We start from the raw sequence: 19,387 nt of genomic DNA, 5'->3' as shown, positions 1-19,387 counted from the left end.
TAACATTTCAATGAGATTATTGTGGGAGTATTTTTTATAATTATACAAATTGAATAGCGGAAATTTAAGTTTAAAAAGCAAACTACGAGTTACGGAAAAAAAAAAAATTAATTTGATATTTTATTTTAAAAAAATAATTAGTGTGATATAGTTTTTTTTTTTTTTTCAAAAAAATATATTGTTCTTAAATAATGTCTACATATATATATATAAAGGGAGTCTACGTTATATTTCTTTGGATTTATTTTTTTAATCGTAACAATTTAAACTAAGACAACCGGTAAAGGCGCAGCGCAACATCGCAATTTGTAAAAAAATAAAAATAAAAAATAAAAAAAAAAATGTGAGATTTTTAAAATAATAATAATAATAATAAAGAAAATGTGAGATATTTACTCCCTAGCATCTCTGTGTAAATGCTAGACAGATATTCCATCTGTCCCAAGTATCCTGCAATATGCAACATTTTTTTTTTGTATGTCCAAAACACCTGCAATATTTTTAAAATAGAAAATAATTAATTATATTTAATTTCTACCCCACACTTTATCTCCTCACATCATTCAAATAAAAAAATAAAATATATATTTCTCTTTCCATTACATCACCTAATTTCTAAATTATTCTACTTAATACTATCCACCTAAAAACCCGTGCCAAAAATAAATGTTGCACTTTGTTTGGGACGGAGGGAGTATTATGTTTTTGCATAAGACGTATAATACATATATATGATATATACTATATATTTTATTTTTTAATTTTATAATATTTTTATAATTCATAATATTTTTTATTTTACAAAATAAAACTAATATCGAATATATCTTATTAATTGAAATTTTAAAATATATAAATACAAATGACATTTAATTTTATTACGCAAGTCAATATTAACAAAATAATTTAATTTATTGAATAAAATATATTATAAATTTTAACACAAATATATAATATAAAATTATAGTATTAAAATTTGGTTTAATGAATACTTATGTTATTTTTTTATTTTAATTTCAAATATTTATATTGTATTTGTAATATAATATTCTCTTCAAAAAGTTTTATTATTATTTTTATATTTTATTTTTTCAATTAATCAATAATAATCATAATATATAAAAATATAACCAAAAAAATAATTAAATAATATAACTAAAAATTGAAAATAAATTAAACTGAACTGAATAATAAATAATACTCTATTAGTCTACATTTATTTTAAAAATAATTTTGCTCTTACTTATGCTTTGTATGGTATCTAACGAAACAATTACTTTTTAATTGGACAATTCAAATAAAAATATATATATTGTCTGGATAGACAGAGGGAGTATAACTTTTTTGTTTCCATAGATAATTAATTAATCAAAATATTGACAAATAATACTAATAATTTATTAATTAATTACAAAATTAAAAATAAAATTAATAAAATAATATATGTATATATAATTGGGAATAAAAACTAATAAAAAAAGTTTTAAAATGAGTTTTTTTTTTTTTTTAAGCATAAAATAAAATAGAGTATATTCGCTTATATAACAAAAAAAAGAAAGTGACGTGTAAAGTAAAGAGTAGTGATGATACTCAAATATCCACAACGGGTTCATCTCCTTTTGAGGATATACGCCATATTATCTTTAACAAGAAAAAAAAAAATGTAAAAAAGAGGAAAAATGTGGGGAAATATTATACTTTTGCTTTATATCTTAATTAAATTGGGACACATCACAAATATATAATATATATTTTTAAAAGTTTATATTAAATTTATTATAAAATTTTAATTTTATAATATATTAATATAATTTATAATAAATTTTATTCTAAAAAATAATACCAATATCAATATATTTGATTAATTTTAATATTGTCTCAATTTCATAACAAACTATCCATTTTTTCATTTTGGTTGTCTCGTAACAAAGTATTCATTTTCTTTTTTAGTAATTGTACTATCTATCTAATATTACACAAATGTTATTTCATTTATATCACACAATACTAATAGGATTATTTTAGTCATTTCTACTTTATTCCTACTACATCCCAATATAATACGAATATTTTTAAAACTCCGTACAAAAAATAAACAGATACATAATTATGGGACGGGGGAGTATTAAAATATATAAATACAAATATTATATAATTTTAACAAATCAATATTAATAAAATAATTTAATTTTATTAGATAATAAGCATAATAATAAAAATACAATACAAAAATAATATAATACAAATTTTAAAAATTAACGTAATTAAATAAAAAATAATAAAAATCTTTTGTTTCTATAAATTATTAATAAATCCAATTATTGACAAAATAATAATAATAATAATAATAATAATAATAATAATAATTAACTAATTAATTACAAAATAAAAAATATATAATTATAAAACAATATAGTATGTATAAATATGAAAAAAAATTAATAAAAAATATTGAAATGAATTTTTTCGTTGTAAGTATAAAATAAATTACTCCCTCCGTCCCACATATCATGTCCACATTGCCTTTCTGTCCATCCCATATACTATATCACTTTCTTTTTTTGGAAAATGATTACAAACTTTAATCTCATTTTAAACTTTTTAATTTTATTTATTTTTAAATTTTAATTAAACTAATTAGTTATTTTAATCTTAATTTATAATTATTTATATTATCGGATAATTATTTTCACTAATATATTCTTAATTATCTATTAATTACACCCCTCCTAAAATACCGTGTCTACAGTATAGCAGACCCGGTATATGGGACGGAGGTAGTATAATATTGTTGCTGATGTGACAAAAAGATAAAAAATGACATGTAAAAGAAGTATCTACATTGCTGATGGTAAGGACATCAGTCGGATATCTCTCTCATCCACATCACTGCCAGTAAACAAAAATTAAAAAAAAAATTAAAAATTTCCAGGAGATGTCTTTTTTTTTTTTTTTCTAAGTTTTATAAATTTATTATAATTGTATTTATTTTTTTTGTTATTTTTATATTTATATATTATATAAAATTTTATGTTTTACACAATGATATGATATTGATATATTTTTTAAAAAAATTTGCTTTTAAAAAATATATAATTTTGATATAAATATAAATATATATTTTTTGTTGAGTTGAAAGAAAGAGAGTATAAAATAAAGTTAAGGAGATATTGTGATGGATATCTTGATTGTAGATAGTCTAAGCAATTCTTGAAATAATTATACTATTTCGGTCCGGCTAAATTACGCCACTATTAATTTTTCGATTGTATTGTACAATATATTTTTAATAAACAACTTTATTCACTTATCATTTTATTATACTTATTTTAACATATAATAACTAAATGTCTACTATTTTTTCTACTTACTTCATTAATTTTTATCAATTCTTTAATAATTATTTTATAATATCTTATTTTATATTTTATATACCCAAATTCAATATTAAAATATATTATTTTTAATCTTTGTGTACAATTTTTTTTTAGTGAACAAAGATATATAAAATTTTTTACATCAAATATTATTTGAATAAAAAGTTTAAACAAAATATTTTCGATGGGCCAAAAAATTATTTCTAAATATACAATTTGAGCCTAAAAAAACAAAAGAAAAAAAACTAATATGATACACAATATCGATAACCAAAGAAACGTGCCGAGTTAACAAATGCGAATTGAGGAATTACTCGACACAATATCCATCCTCTTACAAGATCAATAATACCATCAAAAGCATATTCACAATATCGTGAGGTGTGATTGAATGAATCATATTAGATGCTTTTTCTTTCAATTTCAATTTCAATTTTAATTTTGTAAAAGAAAAACTTGTTGAATTTTCGATCCAAAATTTGGTTAAACAAAGTGATAATTTGGTAATAACAAATGATCTCGAAGTAACTATATATATATATATATATTGAAAGAGATAGAGAGAATGTGCAGAGAGTGGAATGAGTAATGAATTGAATTGAATTCTATTGCAGAAAATAGCCAGAGAGGAAGAAGACGAAGCCCAATATCAATCCGCCATAGATGAGCAAAGCTTTCTGGCCGGAGGTGAGGGAGTTCCCCCCAAAACCGTACTGCTGGTTCTGCTCGAACCCCGCGATCTCCACTCTCTTGCTCTCGAAGAAGCTCTGCGACGCGCCGCACGTCGGGCACCGCCAGTCGTCCGGCAGCCGCTCGAACGGCATCCCCGCCGGGATCGGGTACGAGGGGTCCCCGACGGCCTGGTTGTACCGGAACCCGCACGACCGGCACTCGTGTATCCCCGTGTTCACCACCGCGAACTTCTCCTCCACGCGCCGCTGCTCCAATTGCTGCTCCGGCGACTCCTCTTCCGCCTCCGCCGTCGGCTGGTCTTCTTTGGAGACGTCTACGGATCTGATTAGGGCTATTGGCCGGAGGAGGAGCACCGGCCGGAGAAGGGGCTTCACTGGGAGCATTTGCGGCGGCGGCGGCGGCGGGGATGAGGCCGAGAGCGCGAGGAAAGTGAGAGGCGGAGGCGCGGCGGCGGAAGCCATAGATGTGTTCTTTTGGTTTGGTTTGGTTTTCTGTTTTCTTTTTGGAAGAAAAAACGAATTATAGTATTTATTTGTGTGGTGTAAAATGTGAGATGGATAAGGCAATTTATGATGCTTATTGCTTTATTTATTTATTTCTTCTAAATATTTATGCATTATTACACAGACAAAATAATACTAATAACGGGTTTGCTCAATAATCCTCTTTTTTTTTTTTTTTTTTTTTTTTTTTTTTTTTTTTTTTTTTTTTGCTTTAAGTGAATCGATTTCATATAAATATTATTAAAAAAATATTATATACATATAAATTAATAGTATAATATATATAATTACTTAAAAAAATCAAAATTTTAATATATATTACTAAATATACTATTTTTATAATTAACATTAAAAACACAAAATGAAGAAAACACAATAATAATACTTTTTCTATCCGTCATAATTAGTCCATTTGAATTCTATATAAAAATTAAAAAAAATAAATATTTTATTAAAAAAATAAAAAATAAAAAGATAGTTGAAAAATACTTTTATAAATTTAGTTAATAATAAAAAAGATTGAAGGTATAATATTATAAAATTAATGGCATAAATGTAATAATTAAATAATAATTTCTTATTTTTTAAGTATAATAATAGAATAAATTTAACAGGCAATTGGAGTTAAATTCCTAAATCCACAAATTCATTTAAAATCAGTCCCGTTATTAATTTCTTACACTGCACTCCCTTCTTTTTTATTTCACTTATTTCTCACTTCCTCATCTCAATTTTCTCTTCCTAAATCTCCTGTTATTTTTCGTGCAAAATTGACAAAAAAAAAAATTGGCAACCAGTTACTGAAGATCGCAAAATCAACACTACTGTCCGGTCGGCGAGTGTACAACGCTCTCAAAGTCTTATTTCTCTCTTCATATCTTCCGCCATCACTCCGGTTGTCCTCCGTCCATCGAAGATCGACGAAGGGTTTACAGGTTCAATGATTCTCTCCCTGAAGCCTTTGCAATTCATGGCGCTGTGAATATATTCTCATTCCCCTTATCTTGGTTGAAATAGATGATTAAATCAACTCAAGGGTTCGTCGATTGGAAAGAGTTTTGTCTTTTGAGTCTCGTCGGAAAGTTAGAACCGAACCAGGAAGAATCGAAATTTGATATCGGTTGGGCAATATCAAAGTACAAACATGAGAATTGAATTGATTTCTCAATATAATTTTAGGTTTTGTTTGTTTGGTTTCGTTGATTCAAGATTACTTGTTTTTAGCTTTAACGAATTGAGTGATGTTTGCTTGATTTAATTTCTATGATTTCTACACTCTTAATTCCAATGATGCAGTGTTTTTAATTATATTTTAATCTTACTATTTTGGTTTAATTTCAACTTCGGTTCGGTGTCATTATTGGGTTTATTCAAATTTTGCTTCCATTAATTTAATTTGTATATTTGTTTACGAGGTTTATTTCGAAGAATCCATCAATCCGGGTATAAATTCACAGTACCCCTAATTTTTAATTGTTTCTATTTATTGCACACCAAATCCTGACTTTGCTGGAATTTTTCATATAATTGATTTTTTTAGTTGCACTTCATCGTTCTTGTTGATTGCAATGTTGAGTTTGGTAAAGAATCGTCGTGCAAAGTGGTTACAAAGAGGTGCGGTTTTATTTTCTGATTATGTGTGTTGCGTATTTTAGCTAATGATTTGTTTGTTTGTGTTTTGTTTTTGTAAATGTAATCAGACTTTGATTTGATATTTTTGAGATGAAAATGATTTGGGATGATGTTATTTTTTTATGTTGATAAAATTCAAATTGAGTTGGATTTGTTCTTAAGTTTAGTTGTTGTTACAAAATCAGATTTGGTTGGACATAATGCTTTCTTTTCCTTTGGAACATTTTGATGAATTGTTGTTGGCTATAGACAAGAAGAATCTGCTAGTTATCTCTATTATACTTTATTTTTTTATTTACTTAATTATTTAGTTTTGTAATATTTGGGATATATTGAGTTGAGATATTTGAAATTCTGTTTAAAATATATGGAGTTGAGATATTTGAAGGCTAACGAACATTGACTTTATTTATGTATGTATATAGGTTTAATTAGTGGAGTTTCATCCAAATCCTTTATTGATGTTTGTCTAGTTTTCATTTGGTTTGATATCCATATCAATTTTTAAAGAAATTCTACAATAACCGATCATATTCTACTTTTTGTTACTTTTCTTATCTGAAAAACATGGTTTTGGGTGTTTTGCTCGTGTGTTTTCTTTGTCTACATTATAATAGTTGTTGATCTTTCTTAGGTTTGTACTATATAAAAGTTTTTTTGAATGACTGGATCTAATTTAAGATAAGATGGATTTTAATTTTGTTTTGTTGTGTTCGAAGACAATTGAAGGATAGATTGAGAAGGCAACCACAATCATCGTCATCATTATCCAAGACTAAGGATTTAGATGTTCCACTTTAATCAGTTGGTTTTGAGATTGAATAGCTTATGCCCAGCAAACTATCTGGCCATATCATCGTCACTTCGAAAATGTATCATGTAAATATACAATAGCAAGATCCAAAGCTGCTTTGAAACTTGTTTATAAATTAATTGCACCGTGGTACATGAACCGAAATGTGGGCATAAGTATGTGTATCTGGAGTATATAATATGTGTATATAGATATGTGAAAAATGAAACAAGACATAAAGATAATGTATGTAGTTACGTGAATAAAGTACTCAAGTATTAACACTGAATTTATGAGTATATATATACATTATAAAGGTATTATTTGTAAAGTAGCAGGTATATTTGAATTTATTTGAGTTCCTACAGCGATAGATAATTCTCTAAATGAAGTAGCAGTAGGTACACAACTAGTAGGATTTCCTACACCAAGCTAGGTTTGGGTATGACGGAGCTACTCTGGAGTACTCGTCTTATTAGTCGAGTCATGTTCTATGCAAATATGCTCCTAACCGAATGTTGTTATGTGTGCTACAGTGTAGATTATTATGTAATAGGTCTAAAGATTTTTAATTTGTGGCAACAATCATGTACTATAACAACCAATATAATTGAACTTAGTCACATTTTTAATTTGTGGCAACAATTATGTACTCTAACAACTAATATAATTTTAACTTAGTCACTACGACTTTTTTAGACATCTACAAGTGGAGGTTGGACTACATATATCATACACTAAGTCATTTATGACTTGTTTAACCACTCATAGTAAATATATATTATTTACCCTTTTATGCAATTCAGAGTGTCATGGGAACGCTACCATGATAAATTCATCCCTGGTTACTGACATTAAATGAATATTTCGAACTGAAAATGACTTATTCCCCAACCACAGGTTACCGGGGCATATATACTCGTTATTGAAGCATATGAAACTATTATTATAGGTACATAAGATTTGTTCCAGGGTATGTAGAGTTTTTATGCAAATATGTATGTGTGTTATCCAAGTACAACCACCAACTAGCGAGGTATAAATAATGGTTGCTTAGGTATTATCTATGTAGTATCAGGTATCCTCGAATTTAGTTGATTTCAGTCGATTCCACACAGAGGGATTGATTCGCAAACTTGGTGAGAGCATTTCCTCTCTTAGCCTCGGTGGACCGAATGTTGTTGTGTGTGCTACGCTATGGATTACTATGTAATAGGTTTAAATAACAATCATTCTGTGATAGCAATGATGTATAGTAGTGTTTTCCCATTGGATTCTTGTAAACATGTACTCTTTGCATGTTAATACTCCAAAAATTGGTAAAAACAATTATCTTGTTTAATTCATCCCCGGTTACCATTAACATGTGGATATAAAGTACTTTTCAAGATTAATTTTATTAAAATTATTGATCGTGTCAGTAGTATTATTATGAGATTAAATTTACTTTCAATGACACAATTATATAAGAATGAGACTTGTTTGGACTACAATAGAACTATTGGTATATTGGTGCATAATAGATTACATCCTACAACTTGTATTATTCTTATATTTTCAATGTCATTCCAACCGAGTATTTTCTATCTTGTTTATCAATCCGTAGTAAATATGTGTTTTTATAAATCTTTTTATATAGTTCTAGAATCCGCAAGAACACTATAATGATGAATTCATCCATGATTAGTAACAACAATTGAATGTTTCAAATTAAAAATGATTGATTTCCAAGAACAAGTTACCCGGGCATAGATACTCGTTGTTGGAGCATATAAGATCATATTATAGGTACGTAAAAACTACTATGCAGTATATTGTTATTTAACGCAGGTATGTAACAATGTGTCTGGATACGAGCATTGACAATCAAGGTATGATTGGTGACTGCTTAGGTATTATTTATGTAGTAACATGTATCTTTGAATGTGGTCAACTTCACTCAATCCTTTGATGGATTAGGCAATTAAGGAACTCGATGAAAATACTTCTTCTATTAGCACTTCTTCACTTCATTGATGGTTTAGAAAATGACAGCGATTGGGAAGGCATAAACCTTTACAATACATGTATATGCTTTTCTTTCTTATGTGCACCACTAAAGTACTCAAGTATCCGTAAATGAATTTATGTTCATTGCAGACATTACTTCAACAATTGCAAGATCTTGTAATGAATTAGTTAATTCAGATTTAAGAGAAGTATGCATAATTTTTCTGACTCGTTGTTTTCTTCATACAATGATAACCTTCTTAACTAATGGGTAACATGTATATAAGCATATGTATGTACTTTAAAGGTATTTCGATCTAGCTAGTCGGGCATATCGATCCCTTGTGGAGGTACAACATGTGCATTATTGCAATTCTAACAATGTGCATAATTAATCATACAATCATTCACTGCACAATTGATAACAGTACTCTAAACATTAAATTTCACCAAATTCAACCAACGATTCAATCTCTCAATCAATCTTAATACAATCCCATTGAATAAGAGACCAATCAAATCAATTCAACCAACAATTCAATCTGAAAATTACACATTACCCAAATAAAACACAAATAACAACTCAAATCAACCCCAAATCCATCCAAATTCATTACAGACGTTCATTTACCTTATGTTGCTCATCCGAGTCCACGGTTCGAATGATGCACCTTTCAGTATTCTGCCGCAATTTTACCGTAGTAGCACTTCAAATATCAAACTCGCCGTCGATGCCACCAATGAAATGAACTTCCGGAATCACGTGGGCGTAACCTTTGGCGAACATGCGGACCAAAGGGCTGCAGTTGATGGTGTCACCTTGATGCTGACATCTTACGTACTCTGGCGTCTTTCTCTCCATGGGCCGTATGTGTATTGTGTTAAGGTACAAGCATAACAATCACGTCTGCAAAATAACACAATATTTATTACGTAATTCGGTTTATCCAGAGTCAATTATTTATATTTATTTCATAACGCACTAATTTTTTCATGTTCCCTTGTCCGAATGGATCACGTAGTGAATTGCACTCAAACACAACCCAACCTACGATAAATAAACACCATAAGTCCATATTACCCAAATCTCAAATTTATTTAAAAATTTATCAAGATCTATCATAAATACGTAACAATACATTCCGAGTACACAATAGTCCCCTAGAAGTATACTATTAGGAAACTAGACCTAAAAGATGAAACTCGGGGTACCTAACAATACCACATTTTTCGACCCACAAACATGACTAATTATAAAACTATCAAACAAAAAAACTAAAATATGCAACTTCGGATAACTAAAACAAAATGTATATTTACAAATTAACAAAAATCATAGATTAAACAAATAAAATTACCCAAATCGGTGCAAAAATAAAAACATCAAATCCGATCTACGTGGGCAAACATACAAAAAATTTCAAATCCGATTAACAAATACAACTTACCAATCACCCTGGGTTCCTCAACATGGAACCGAGACATACAAACACGAGACCAAAACTTACACCCTAAACAATCGAACAAACTATAATATAAAATACTAATTTCAACAAAATAAAAAATCGGAAAAAGTCTGACCAAGCACTTACTTCTTCGAGCTCGTCCCGGAGGATGGGAGCAGGTCAACTATTTTCTTCACTGTTTTTGCTACAATTGCTTGCTACTTGATCGCTGGGTTGGAGAACATCGGTTCGCCTAAATATGGAAGATGTAAGGTTTAGAATTAGGGTAATTGGAGTTATGAGAGGTTTCCTCTCTCAACCCAACCCCTGTTAAATCGTGGGTAATTTTTTTTTTTTTTAATTCGCGAAAAAAAAACGCGATATTTAAATAGAAGTATATAAATTTATAATGAGAGTAGAGCGGGAAGTAATGTAGGTATATATGACAACATTTTAAGTATTGATCAACCTATTTCGAGTACATATTGCGAATACATCGTTAATTCAGGGAAAAATATAAAGTGGGGAGCTATAACGTACCTAATTTATAAAGCAGGGACTGCAGTGTAAAAGATTTCAAATATGGACTGAATTGCAAGTGAATTTATCTGACAGGTATTTTAATCGAACTTTCCCTAAATTTAACATAAGAACTTAAAAAGATAAAAATAAATTTGATAAAAGTAATAAGCATGTAGAGAAAATGCGTTAAGATCCACAGGGTATATACTCTATACCATTTTATTAGGTTCTATTTGATTGGTAACCACATTAACAATGCATACTGATATTCCATATATTACTTCATAATAAAAACTATCAAAAAAATCCATATTTAAATTGAACTAATATCACTTTTCGATAAAAAAAAATGTGTTTATTCGATTCAAATATGAAAGACACACATATATATCCCTCTATATATTAAAGAAAACATTATTATTATTTTTATTTATTTTTTAATAATATAGAAACTCGCAATCGCAATTCGAAAGTACAGACCGGGTAAACCTCAGCCGAATTTCAAAAACGCATTTGTTTGATAAATAACATTATCATAAAAAATTTCAGAGAATGTGTCGTTCTTTAGGTATGGTCATTGCTGAATTTTAAAAAATATGAACTATTTATTAGGCATGATCTCATTGAATCTCCAAAACATGAATGATTCCTTAGACGTGGTTATGATGTTGGACATTATTTCTAGAATTTTGTCATATTTTATTGTTATGACGAATTATAGTTAATGATCGAATAATAAACAGAAAACTTAAAAAAGACACAAATTTATGTGGTTCACCAATAGCGTGTTGGCTACATGGGCAATAGCGGAGAACAAATTTATTTACGACAACAAGATTACAAATTACAGATTTCGTATTCCTAAGTCTATTTAAATTAATCAATAAAATACATCATACGAGCTCAACCCAAAACCACCTTCAAAGCCCAATACTATATACCGTTGGCCCGGGGGCACTCCGCGCCTCCGGACCTCAGGCAAGGGGGACTTCGCCCCCCTTGACCACCCCCCCACTCGATGACCGGGCAGCAAGACACCCGGGAAAACTCAGCGAAGAAAAGCATATCAACAATTATAAACATTTGTAAGCTAAAACGGTGATAAGCATCACCAAATGCACACTCCTCGTGTCCCTGTCTTGATGTTTGCTTAGTCTATACATCCATAAGATTTGAATAAATTCAATTTCGCTAAAATAACTAACAACCCTAACTCATTTTAGTATAATCCTTTATTTATTCAAAAGTAACACAACCGTACACAACAAATTCATGCATAAATGAAAATAGGGGTGAGTATTCGAATTTTCGATTCACATCTTGTCAAATCCGAACAAATTCAAAATTCCAAATTTTCTTAAAAAGAAATCTAACCGAACCCAATTAATCGAAATTTAAAATCCAAACCAAAACTTTCAAAAAAAATAAAAAATCTAAACCTCAATATCCAAATAAAAATATTTGAACCAAACCAAAAAATTTGAATTTTGTTTCTAATTTTTTCATTTTTGAAATAACATTAAATATTTTTATCCCTCCACCGGCAGCATCTCCATGAGTACCAGCCGAGCGGAATCGAGGACTTCCACCTCCGGCTCACCCTCCACAGGGCCATCAACAATACTTTCCTCGCGTCCAGCCAGGCCCGAGACAGCCTAGAGGATACGCCGAAATTGCTCCTCCGCTGCAACCGATTATTAATCCGCAGGTCATTGAGGAAGCAATCCGGAGGCTGTATGGCGATCCTATCCGGCTTCCCGCTCGGTCGCATTATCAACGGCCGTTCCCTAATCATATCCCCATTGGCCACCCGCTCCCCCGGAATGCATAGGTCCTAGAATTCACGTTGTTCTCAGGCGAGGATTCACGGTCCATCATTGAACACATTGGCCGGTTCACAACACAGTGTGGAGGAGAGTTCGGGACCAATGATTGGTTCAAACTCCAACTATTCTTGCTGTCCCTCACAGGGCCGGCATTTACGTAATATGGGTCTCTGCAGCCAAATTCGTTTAACATGTGGGCGGATCTCGAAATGGCGTTCCACAAACGCTTTTATAAACAGCTGCCGAAGGTGATAGTCTCAAACCTGACCAACCTACGGCAAAAGCACGATGAACCGGTAGAACAATTTTTGAAGAGGATCCGTAGGGCCGAGAGGCGTCATCGTTCTCTACAAGGATTCATCTCCTTAGTTCATATACGGAGCAAGCTTTAAACTACAAATATATTTACAAAGACATTATGTAGACCTTCTTTCAAAAATCTTCGGACCAAGCTATGTATGAATACGCTCAGCCCGAGGGGAAGGTGTCAAGCCATTAATGATCATGGAAGAGATGAAATACAAAACAATGAAAAGAAGTAGGACACTGGAAGAAAGAAGAAAATTATATGTTAGCTAATCTTTATTACATTTTTTTTTTTGAACCTTTTTGTTATGGGCTTTTGTTGTATAGTTTTGTAAATATGATAATGTTAGGCTCATAAGTAGTTAGTTAGAGATTCATTCTCTACCGTAGCATGTCTATATATACCTTCTATGCATCATCTTCTTCATTGAGTGAAAAATACAAATGTATATTTCTCATCTCTACAGACCCAGATAATACATATAATAGATCGAGGTGAAAAATACATATTCCTATATAACATTCCACAACATGCATTATGTAGTTTATATATTGTACTGTAGTGTATAAAATATTTTTTGTGCTCAATCAATAATCTATCGTATTATGTAAAATTATATAATGTATTGTATATTGTATTATTATGCGTTGTTGTTGTTGCTGTTTTATTGTATATGTACTAATTCGATTAAATCAATATGATACTGATTCAATTAAATCATAATGAAATCAAAGCTATATTAGAATATAGTAAGCAATACGTTTGAGATCTAGTAACACTTACCATCAACATTTCTCAAGTTTTTAGTATTGTTTTATTAAAATGTTCGAGTGTTCAGGTTAAATTATTTCAAAGTTAAGTCCGTGATCTGATTTTAGGGCTCTAAAAGAAGCATTTACTTGGAAAGAATAATCTTATAATTATGTTGGATGAGTAAAAGTGGAATAAAAAGTGCAGTAATTTTGTGTAGGAATTAAATCATAAATCCAAAACTTAAATAGATATTTTATGGAGTATCAAATTTACTAAATTAAAATTTCAAATATCTTCTTTTATATATTTATTTATTCTTAAAATGAGCAAAATCAAATTTAAAAGGCTGTAACGTGAGAAAAATAATAGCAGAGGTGATATAAATGGGAAGCGCATATAAAATGCTACTTTTATAACACTGTATCACTGTTTAGATAGGATTTAAAAAGTCACATCCGATTCCAAATCATCGACCTTTTTTAATCGACTTCTTCTTCTTCCATTTTTATAATCTGCAAAAAGTGTTGCCCTCTCAAAAACACACAGACACTTGCCCATTCTCATCATCAGAAACGATGCCAGTTTACAGAAATCAAGGATTAAAATATTCGAATCTGAAGCACACTGAACAAAGAAACCCCACTAAAAATAATTGCAGAAATAAACCACAAGTGAAAGGGAATATTTATCTACAGTGGGAGGAATAACGGCGTGGTGGAAAGGTTAGGGAAGGGAGAGGTGGGGGTGGGGGCGGGAGCATCTCGTGGTTTCTGCCTCGTGTGTTTACTGTAATATATATATATATATATATGTATGTATGTTTATGCTTTTACTTAAAAGCAAATTCAGCCTTAATCCACTCTTCACGTTTCATTGCTTCCATTTCCACCCTTTTTTTCAGTGGGGATTTCAACCGTTGAGGGAGTCCCTTCTACTTTTCCCCTTTTCTTTGATTCTTCCTTTATTAACCTTCATTTTTTCGAGGACGAACAGCTACCTAATGGGTTCATCCACAAATGCTCCAAAAATGGTCATCCTGCTCTATCTCTGTCTTCTTCTTCTTGCAGTAATACGTTCATCTGTTTCTTCCAAGGTATGTAGTGTATAAACATATGTATATATATATATATGGTTGCATCATAGTGTTTTGTTGTGTTGTGTTGTGTGGTTGGTTTGGTTGTAGCTCTGATGTGGCTTATGTTGTGGTTTTGGCAGTTGTATGTGGTGTATATGGGCAGCAGAGGCCGAGATGGACCTGACGAGATTTTGAGGCAAAACCATCAAATGCTTACTGCTCTTCACAGGGGGAGGTTTGTGCCTTCGTTCTACCTTCTTTCTTCTCTTTTTCTGGTTTTCTTTTGTTGTCCTATTCGGACTTCCGAGTATGGTATAGACTATATATAGATAGAAAATGAAGGGACGATGGATGGGGAAGAAGATGCAGGAAAAGTATCTTGCACTGCTATTTGTTGAAACTAACAGAAATCGGAATCGAAATCAAATTAAATCATTATGTTTGCAGCATATTGATTTATGGACTTCTCTTGTAATTTGATTGCATATTTTATTGAAAATTGCAGTGTCGAGCAGGCCAGGGCTTCTCATGTATACAGCTACAGGCATGGTTTCAGAGGATTTGCTGCCATGTTGGATGAAGATCAAGCTGCTGAAGTGGCAGGCGAGTGACGGTCCCTTCATTGATGCTATTGAATGCTATTTAAGGCTTGCCGATTTGGGAATGTGTCGTTTGTGGTTTGAATTTTGAAATGGATTTGTATTGCTCTTATTTATGAAGCTTGTGTGATTTTAATGGAAGCATGATGAAATTCAGGAATGCCGGGAGTTGTATCGGTTTTTCCCAATACCAGAAGGAAACTTCACACCACTCATTCTTGGGACTTCATGGGCCTTGTCGACGACGAAACTATGGAGATCCCTGGTTTTTCCACCAAGAACCAAATTAATGTCGTCATTGGTTTTATCGACACAGGTGAGCATGTTATGTTAATCTTGTTAGTTCACTTCCGATGGAACCATTGTTTGGATGCTTTGTCGGAGTGTTGTGCAATTTTTTTGATTCGAATTGTTTGCTTAATGTGGTATAAAGTATGCAAGATGGTTGAATCATGTGCGCACTTGAAGAGCAACGGATTGATCGTGTAAAAGCAGTATTTGTTGTTGGATATGAAAACATTACATTAAAACACTAGGCAATATGAGCTTTCGAAAACTTGCAAAAGTATTTTGTTATGGAGATGGCTAAGATTGTTCGGAAGACTTTGTGTCATTTTTAGGATCTATGGGCAGAAAGAGTTTTCATCTTAGTTCGATAATGCTTGTTTTAAGTAAGGTCGAAAACTTCTTGCAGTGCTTTCTTTCTGATACTTCCTTTCTAGCGAAAGAAAAAGAGTAAAAAGCATCCGGTAAACAAATACCACCACAAGAATTTAGTTGAACTTGTGATTTCTGTAACAATGATCACTTTTTTCAGGAATTTGGCCGGAGTCCCCAAGTTTTAGCGACGTGGGAATGCCTCCTGTTCCAGAAGGATGGAAGGGAGAGTGCCAGCCCGGGGAAGCATACAACATTTCGACATGTAACAGGTTCGAACACATTCATGTGAATATTTTCATTCGCAAGAAATATTTTGAGAAATATCTGAGAAACTTTTTCCGGAATAGGAAAGTGATTGGAGCAAGATACTATCTAAGCGGGTATCAAGCCGAAGAAGCTGAGAAGATTGTGTCTTATAAGTCTGCTAGGGACAGTGTTGGCCATGGGAGTCATACAGCTTCGACTGCTGCTGGTCGTTATGTCGACAACATGAATTACAACGGTTTGGCTGCTGGTGGTGCTAGAGGAGGAGCACCTATGGCTAGGATTGCCGTGTACAAAACATGCTGGAGCTCTGCTTGCTACGATGTCGACCTTCTGGCTGCATTTGACGACGCCATTCGAGACAGGGTGCATATTATATCGGTGTCTTTGGGTGGTGATTCTCCGCAAGGCGATTATTTTAGCGATGCCATCTCCATCGGATCTTTCCATGCCGTTAGCCGTGGAATTGTTGTCGTTGCATCTGTTGGAAATGAAGGGACTTCTGGATCGGCGACGAATCTTGCTCCTTGGATAATAACTGTGGGAGCTAGCTCAACTGATCGAGATTTTACATCCGACATCATTCTTGCAAATCGAACACACATTTCGGTAACCAACAGTTAGATTACAGAGTTAACTTTGGGCAAAATATGACATAATCTGGAGTTTTTCTTGTCGGGTAGGGTGAAAGTCTAAGTTCGTCGAAGATGAATGCTGCGGCTAGGATCATATCCGCATCCGAAGCATATGCAGGCTACTTTACGCCGTATCAATCCAGGTGAATCGAAGGTAGTTCACTTAGCGTAAATTGTTGATATTGCTTCTGTAAATCGAAATCTCAAGCTATCTCGGTCTTTAATGTTTGCGACGGATAGTTTCTGTCTCGAGAGTTCTCTGAATAGCACAAAGGCTAAAGGTAAAGTTCTAGTTTGCCGGCATGCTGGGAGCTCGATGGAGTCGAAGCTTGCCAAAGGCGCAGTAGTTAAAGAAGCCGGCGGGGTTGGAATGATTCTCATCGATGAAGCAGACAGAGATGTCGCCATTCCTTTCGCGATCCCAGCAGCTGTTGTTGGGAAAACGGTGGGCAAGAAAATCTTAGCTTACGTGAATTCTTCGAGGTCGTGTTTTATGTCGCGCGAATTTGCTCTTATAGCTCCGTATGGTTTCGCGCCTTTCTTATTCGTCGTCGTATTCGTTACAGAAATCCCATGTCGAGAATTCTGTCTGCCAAGACAGTTTTAGGATCGAGAGCTGCCCCTCGCGTGCCATCGTTTTCTTCAAAAGGTCCCAACATGTTGACGCCCGAAATTCTTAAGGTAAAAGTTAGACTGATGCGTTTCTCTACTTCCCGACGCTCTTTTTTTTGTTAGTTTTTGTTGTTGCTTCCTCAATGTATTGAATGTACTTGGTAAAATTGCAGCCAGACTTAATAGCTCCCGGGCTGAATATCCTGGCGGCGTGGTCACCTGCAACCGCTAACCGGAATTTCAACGTACTTTCGGGGACATCCATGGCATGTCCTCACGTGACAGGGATTGTCGCCTTGATTAAGTCCGTGCACCCTTCCTGGTCCCCGTCGGCGATCAAATCCGCCATGATGACGACAGGTAAAACAGAAATTCGAACAGCTTCAATTCTGAACTCGAGTCAAGCTATGTTCTTGGTGCGTATCGATGTTTCGTATACTCAGAGTGCTAAAAATTTAAAGTTTTGGTGAAGCTTCGACGCTGGACAAGCAGCGACAACCAATCACAGCAGGTCCCGGCGCGCGAAAGGCAGACCCGTTCGACATGGGCGCCGGGTTTGTGAACCCAAGGCAAGTCCTCGACCCCGGTCTAGTATACGATGCAACACCCGGAGACTACATAGCGTTTCTGTGTTGGGTCGGGTACACAGACAAATCTCTACGGCTGATCACGAGAGACAACAGCACGTGCGAGCGAGCATTGTCGACAGCATCTGGACTCAACTACCCCTCCATTACGGTCCCTAATCTTAAAGAGTCGTTTACAGTCTCGCGGACGGTCACAAACGTGGGGAGGCCGCGGAGTGTGTACAGAGCAGCAGTTTTTCCTCCGCCGGGTGTTAATGTTAGGGTCGTACCTAGAAGACTCGCCTTTGTTCGATATGGTCAGAAGATGAACTTCACCGTAATCTTGGAGGCGACTACAGCTGCTGCTGCGTTGAAGGGTGAGTATGTTTTCGGGTCTTTGTCGTGGAGGAACAAGCAGGTGTGGGTGAGCAGTCCGTTGGTTGTCCGGAAAACGGTTTCGAGGAAGTCGGGATTGCGGCGATTGTAAGGGGTACAGACAGACAGTTTTGTGCTGTGCTTTGCTGCTGGAGAAGTGAGGATAGAACAGCTGCTGTGCTGATGTTAGTTTTCTCTTGGATTTGATGTTTTTTGTCACACAAGTTGTTACACATAAGTTGTTGTTGTAGGTATGTTGGTTGGTCCTTAGAACAGACAAAACGGATTCATGTAATATTAACTTCTTTGAGAATCAATTATCATATACTCCCTCGTGTCACTTACTTTTCTTTTTATTCTTAGGTTGTTATTAAAGATATTATTTTTCGAAAAAGTAAATTACTTTTTTTTTTTAATATATTATTTTTTTATTATAAAAAGTAAAAACTAATAATTGGAGTATCACTTATTTTTATTAGAACATGTACCAAAACATTTGACCACACAAATGAAATTAGATGCTTTTATATACATTTGTGTTATATAAAGGAATACTTAGGGTGTGGTCAAAAATATTCATTTTTTTTTTTTTTTTCACAAACATATCAAATCAAACACATATTTTTTTATTTTTTATATTATACTAAAAATTACATTCAAAACATCACATCAACACCTATTTATATCACATCATACAACTGTTTAAATTCAAAATTTTTACTATTCAAATTTTAACTCAAAATTCAAACCCCAAACAAACA

General features: G+C 32.8%; 2 protein-coding genes across 2 annotated transcripts; one reads left to right on the top strand and one right to left on the bottom strand.

Moving 5' to 3' along the window:
• Positions 1–3,891: 3,891 nt before the first annotated feature.
• LOC127257175 (uncharacterized) lies at positions 3,892–4,605 on the bottom strand. The gene has a single exon (XM_051283542.1). It carries the CDS (start codon positions 4,529–4,531, stop codon positions 3,983–3,985), a length of 549 nt encoding a protein of 182 aa, XP_051139499.1. The 5' UTR covers positions 4,532–4,605; the 3' UTR covers positions 3,892–3,982.
• A 10,018-nt stretch (positions 4,606–14,623) lies between these two features.
• On the top strand, positions 14,624–18,966 carry LOC127257535 (subtilisin-like serine-protease S). The gene is made up of 11 exons (XM_051284000.1): positions 14,624–14,933; positions 15,056–15,150; positions 15,421–15,518; positions 15,672–15,830; positions 16,332–16,443; positions 16,522–17,047; positions 17,122–17,216; positions 17,314–17,556; positions 17,640–17,754; positions 17,859–18,045; positions 18,158–18,966. Exons 1-11 carry the CDS (start codon positions 14,658–14,660, stop codon positions 18,736–18,738), a joined length of 2,487 nt encoding a protein of 828 aa, XP_051139957.1. The 5' UTR covers positions 14,624–14,657; the 3' UTR covers positions 18,739–18,966.
• Positions 18,967–19,387: the final 421 nt, after the last annotated feature.

This window comes from Andrographis paniculata, unplaced genomic scaffold (assembly GCF_009805555.1).
Source record: "Andrographis paniculata isolate CXL003 unplaced genomic scaffold, ASM980555v1 Contig57END, whole genome shotgun sequence".
NCBI lineage: Eukaryota > Viridiplantae > Streptophyta > Magnoliopsida > Lamiales > Acanthaceae > Andrographis > Andrographis paniculata.
Note: the sequence above shows the minus strand (reverse complement) of the source record. Positions and strands in the feature narration are given on the sequence as shown.

Bases quoted from the DNA above. Each gene is read 5' to 3' on its own strand.
- LOC127257175 (XM_051283542.1), bottom strand. From the start codon at position 4,531: ATGGCTTCCGCCGCCGCGCCTCCGCCTCTCACTTTCCTCGCGCTCTCG.
- LOC127257535 (XM_051284000.1), top strand. From the start codon at position 14,658: ATGTTTATGCTTTTACTTAAAAGCAAATTCAGCCTTAATCCACTCTTC. The intron at 15,151-15,420 runs GTTTGTGCCTTC...TGAAAATTGCAG, and splicing joins ACTGCTCTTCACAGGGGGAG to TGTCGAGCAGGCCAGGGCTT. The intron at 17,755-17,858 runs GTAAAAGTTAGA...GTAAAATTGCAG, and splicing joins TGACGCCCGAAATTCTTAAG to CCAGACTTAATAGCTCCCGG.